Source organism: Priapulus caudatus, unplaced genomic scaffold (genome assembly GCF_000485595.1).
Source record: "Priapulus caudatus unplaced genomic scaffold, Priapulus_caudatus-5.0.1 Scaffold955, whole genome shotgun sequence".
NCBI lineage: Eukaryota > Metazoa > Priapulida > Priapulimorpha > Priapulimorphida > Priapulidae > Priapulus > Priapulus caudatus.
The window spans coordinates 48,162-53,015 of NW_014578016.1; the positions used below are offsets into that span (position 1 = coordinate 48,162).

A 4,854-nucleotide genomic window follows, 5' to 3' on the forward strand; every position below is an offset into this window, starting at 1 on the left:
CTACCTACCTACCTACCTACCTACCTACCTATCTACCTATCTACCTACCTACCTACCTACCTACCTACCTACCTATAACCACGTACCTACCTACCTACTTACCTGCTTGCCCCCCCCCCCTTCCTCGTCTGCCTGCCTGCACACCTACCTACCTACTGTCGTCCTACCCAGCTAATGTCTGTAAAGCATTCGTCAGTAGGTTCGGCTGTCTGCCACTACGAATAGGAAATCGCTCGGGTGGTGGCTCGCCCTCCTAACGAGGGGTTTTCGTCTGCGCAGCTGTGAGCGATGGAGTGGTCGCGAGGCCTGGCGTCCGTGGACACCCCACTCACGATGCCAGACGCTATTAGCTAAACTGGAAACAGCCCTGCGGCTGCGGCTGGTCTTGATGCCGATTATTGACGACCTAGGTCTGCGTCTTAGCAGCATTCAGTTTAACTAGTGGCCAGCGGGGAAGCCGTACAAACTGCAGTGGCGTTGGTATGTGTCTAGGGAAGATTTTTAGATCACGATTGTCTGTGATAGTGGGGTGGGGGTGGGGTAATAAAGGGAGAGGGGGGATGAAAGAAGGAGGTGTAACGAAAGGGGGGGTGCAGGGGTTGGCACACGTTACTACGATGTCCTACGACGTAAGAGTGCTGCATATCCTTTGGGGTTGAAGCTTTGCATGGGCGAGTTCTTCACCCCCCCCTCCCACTGCTGAGTTCTGAAAGTCTGCTTCATGCTGCATCACTTAATGCAAAACTAGCTACCGTGTTTTCTCAAGGATTAGGGCAAGGCCTAAAATAAGCATTTCCTTCGCGAGAAAAAGTTGCAAATTCGAGAGCGGGGCCTGCATAATGGAACCGCTGCTGCGAGTGGGCCAGGCCTGGACTTGCTCGTTTCCCCACCAATACAACAGAGTCTCATATTAATTTATAAAAATTTCGCGTGATGCTTGCGTGCGTGTGTGCGACTCTATTCTCACCTACGATAAGTTTGAAAAGCCAGCATTGGCTTCATGAGTAAGTGTCTTCTCATCTGGCCACACTGAGCAGCAGAGGTTTGAAGGTTCAACGCCCTCAGAACGTCGTACGTAACCGCGTGTCTGTGTGACTGTCGTCGTCGCGAAGGGGTCGTGCGTTCACCCGCCCCGATCAAAATACTACTCGAACTCGTGCATCGAGTAACACGTGTTGCGACGGGCTGCGAGGTTCAATGAGGAATCCTGTACATAGTGCACGACTGCCGAGTTGAATTGTTTATTATTCATCACAGGCTAAGCAGAGGCGGCGAGGGCGCGAACACATGTAGCTTGTTCCTATCTAAGGCTTGAAACCTTTTCAAAAGGGTGAAGGCAAGTTAAAATTCAAGGTTGGTGTATCACCAATGGATGCTCCAGGGGATTTTTCAGCAGAGAGGAAGGGGGACTATATCAGTGAGGGGTGTGAAGCTGATATTCAAGCATAGAGCAAGGGGGGTGTATCGCCGGGGAATGTGCATGAGCATGTCACCCAGATTGGTATGATATCGAAATGCAGTATAAGAAAGCCGAGAGTGTGGTGTGATGGCGTCTGTTATGACAATACCAACATTGAGCCCTGCTTCAATTTCAGATTTTGGACCAAGTTGACGAGGCAGGGATCCAGATCTACCGCATGCCAGACTGTGATGCAGATGAGGATGAAGACTTCAAGGAACAAAACAAACAGCTCAAAGTACGAAATTCATTTCACATCACTCTCTAATCAATATGCAATCCTGCAGCAGTGTTAATGCGCTGCAGTTTCTCGTTTAGTATTGCTTAGGCATTGTGAGACTGGATTTTAGTGAGAGTGGCATTGTGATATCAGATTTGATAATTATTAGTGTAATGTGAATAGTTGTTTTGAATGAAGATGTAATCCGTAGTTGTGCGTGTGCTCCATGCACTTCTCTCTAAGCGAAACAAGTTGACGAATTTCGTCACAAGATGGCAGCACGTGGTACTCGGTTATCACTCGGCTGCATCTGGTGCTAATTTGAGTGTTTCGTCGTCTAGGAGGCCGTACCGTTTGCCGTAGTCGGCTCCACGCAGCTGTTGGAAGTGAGAGGTAAAAAGGTTAGAGGGCGCCTCTATCCGTGGGGCGTCGTGGAGGTGGAAAACCCGGAACATTGTGACTTCATCAAACTGAGGACCATGTTAATGTGAGTAGTTCTAGCATGAACTGCATCTTACTAGACTGACTGAGTTCTCTCTCTCCGTTTCTCGTCTCCTGCAGAGAAGATTGAGCAGACGGTCAAGATTGAGGCTTCCACCGTGGAGATAGAGGAGCGAGGGGTCAAGCTACGACTCACCGTCGTCGACACACCCGGCTTCGCGGACTCCATCACCAGCCAGAACTGGTAATCACGCGATTTACTAGGATGCTTCCCCGCATTAGCCGCTTGTCGTAATAGGTATCGGGATGCTTCCTAATTAAAGCTGGGCAGGATCTGTCTATTCGACTCGGTAGGGTTTGGTAGTCGGCTGTTGCCACTGGTGCTGCCTAGCTATGATGTTTGGGTTAGTACAGTAGCACTGTCTGTGGGATCTATCAGCAGATGTGACAGCCAGGCAGCACACAAAAACCTCGATCCCTTGCTGAATCAGCCCCCTGAGTCAGTAACTGTCATGGGACGGCAAGGTTTGCGTGTGTGCTGCCATCTGGTGGGGTGAAATCCTATGATTGATAAAATAATAATATCCTGACATATGTTTTGATGGTAGTTGGTTTATCCAGCCTGGTGTTAGGCAGATTTGAGTAATACTAATGGCATGTGCTCTACGCGTGCTAGATAATAGTTCGAGTGTTTTGTTCACTCTCCTCTCCCCATCTTCTATATTCTTCACTGTTCTTTTTCTTATCTTTGCATCTATGTATGCAGTCAGCTACAAATGCACCCATTTGTGATATAGTCATTTATGAACCCCCTCTATAAGTGAGCCATTTCTGCTGCGAACCACCTATCTATAAACCCCCTATCTGTGGCCCACCCATTTATGAATTCCCTTATCTGTAATCCACACATTTATCATAACCCCAACCCCAATCCTAACCCAAACCCTAACCAAACCCAAACCCCAATCCCAACCCTAACACAACCCAACCATAACTGCAACCCCAACCAAACCCAAACCCAAACCCCAACCCCAACCCTAACTCAAACCCTAACCCCACCCACGAGCCATCCATGAGCTCTGTCACCGACGCTTGGCACGACACACCCAGCCCCATGAGTCGTCGTCTGCTGCTGCCCGCGCTGACGTAGCGTTGTCGTCGTCTGTCGCCCTCGGTAACGTATTGTCGTTGTGTCTCGCAGCATTGAGCCGATCATCGAGTACATCGACCAGCAGTACGAGCGCTACCTGCAGGACGAGAGCGGACTCAACCGACGCCACATCCTCGACAACCGCGTGCACTGCTGCTTCTACTTCATCAGTCCCAGCGGACACGGGTGCGTGCGTGCGTCGCGCAGCCACGTTAGCCAGCCACGTCTCGGCAGCGCCGCTGAGAGACTTCATGTGTAGTCGCCGTTTGCTAGCCATCGGCATGCGTTGGTGGTTGATCTGTTGGTTATGTAGGCAGAGTGCCACAATTAATAAAATCTTTGTTTGCCCTGCACGACCGGACCCAGGCCTGAAAAGTTGGGTAGGTAGGTAGGCTAATTGTTTTTTCTGAGGGCGGTCTTTTACCAGAATTCAGCAATGCATGTCTACAGCTCGGTGTGCTTGGTGCAGATAGCCTTTTACTGTGAATGTTCTGTTTGCTTGGTACACGGTATAATGTATTTGCCTATAGATTATATAAGTGTTACCAGGCACACAATTTTCATAACAATGTTGAGTCGGCCGGCCTTTTTGGCGGGTAGTCGGGTCGAGGGCAAACAAAACGCATATTTTATCTACTGGGCCTTAGCTAGCACTCAGAACTGTGGGTCTGACGCTGGTCTAGTACGTCAACATATCATGGTCAGCGTGTGCTCCTAAAATGCGCTCCCTTAAATCGAGCCATTGATAGGCATGCAACAGCATGGTTACCATAAAGGTCAGCACGGCCTATTAGCATTTCGACCGCTTCGGCTTTTGCATTGCTTTATCGAAAAAATTACAATTTAAGTTATCTTATTAAGTTCTAGCATTGCAGTTGTCCATCGCAGCTGTCTGTGCGGCCGCCCAACCATACCTAATTAGATGGACCCCGAGGCCGAAGAAGCATTTTTGGCCATCCCTCCCTCGTCTCTAAATCATCCCCACATCCTTACTAACCGACACGCCACCCGGGGCGGTATCACATCATTTTGGAAGCAAGTGCTTTAAGACTTCTCCCCGGCTCTTTTGACGTCGTTGCCGACGCGCATTGCATTCCGCTGACGTTGCTCTTCGTTCTTCGATGGCGGCAAGTCTCAGGCCGTGGACCCTGAGTCATGAACGCGCCTTCACCACAGAGGGTCAACATCGTGCCCGCAATCGGCAAGCGACATGCTCACGATGACGCGAGTGAAGCCAGATCGAAGCAGAAGCGTAAGCCGAGTGGGAGGAGATTCTAAGCCATGGAGGAAGGAGAGGGATGCTCCAAACATGGAGAGAAGGTAGGGCGATGGGATAAGGATGTCTAAAACGATAGCAGGAAGGTAAGCGAGTGGGAGGGATGTCTAAACATGGAGGAAGGTAAGCGAGTGGGAGGGATGTCTAAACATGGAGGAAGGTAAGCGAGTGGGAGGGATGTCTAAACATGGAGGAAGGTAAGCGAGTGGGAGGGATGTCTAAACATGGGGAAGGTAAGCGAGTGGGAGGGATGTCTAAACATGGAGGAAGGTAAGCGAGTGGGAGGGATGTCTAAACATGGAGGAAGG

General features: G+C 50.1%; 1 protein-coding gene across 1 annotated transcript in view; it reads left to right on the forward strand.

The window, feature by feature from the left end:
- Positions 1 to 4,854, forward strand: part of LOC106814643 (septin-2B-like) — a gene marked incomplete in the record, with an annotated part of 26,205 nt that overhangs the window by 9,576 nt on the left and 11,775 nt on the right. Inside the window, 2 exon segments of the mRNA XM_014818981.1 lie at positions 2,241 to 2,364; positions 3,322 to 3,456. Of these exon segments, the coding sequence (XP_014674467.1) occupies positions 2,241 to 2,364; positions 3,322 to 3,456 (259 nt within the window).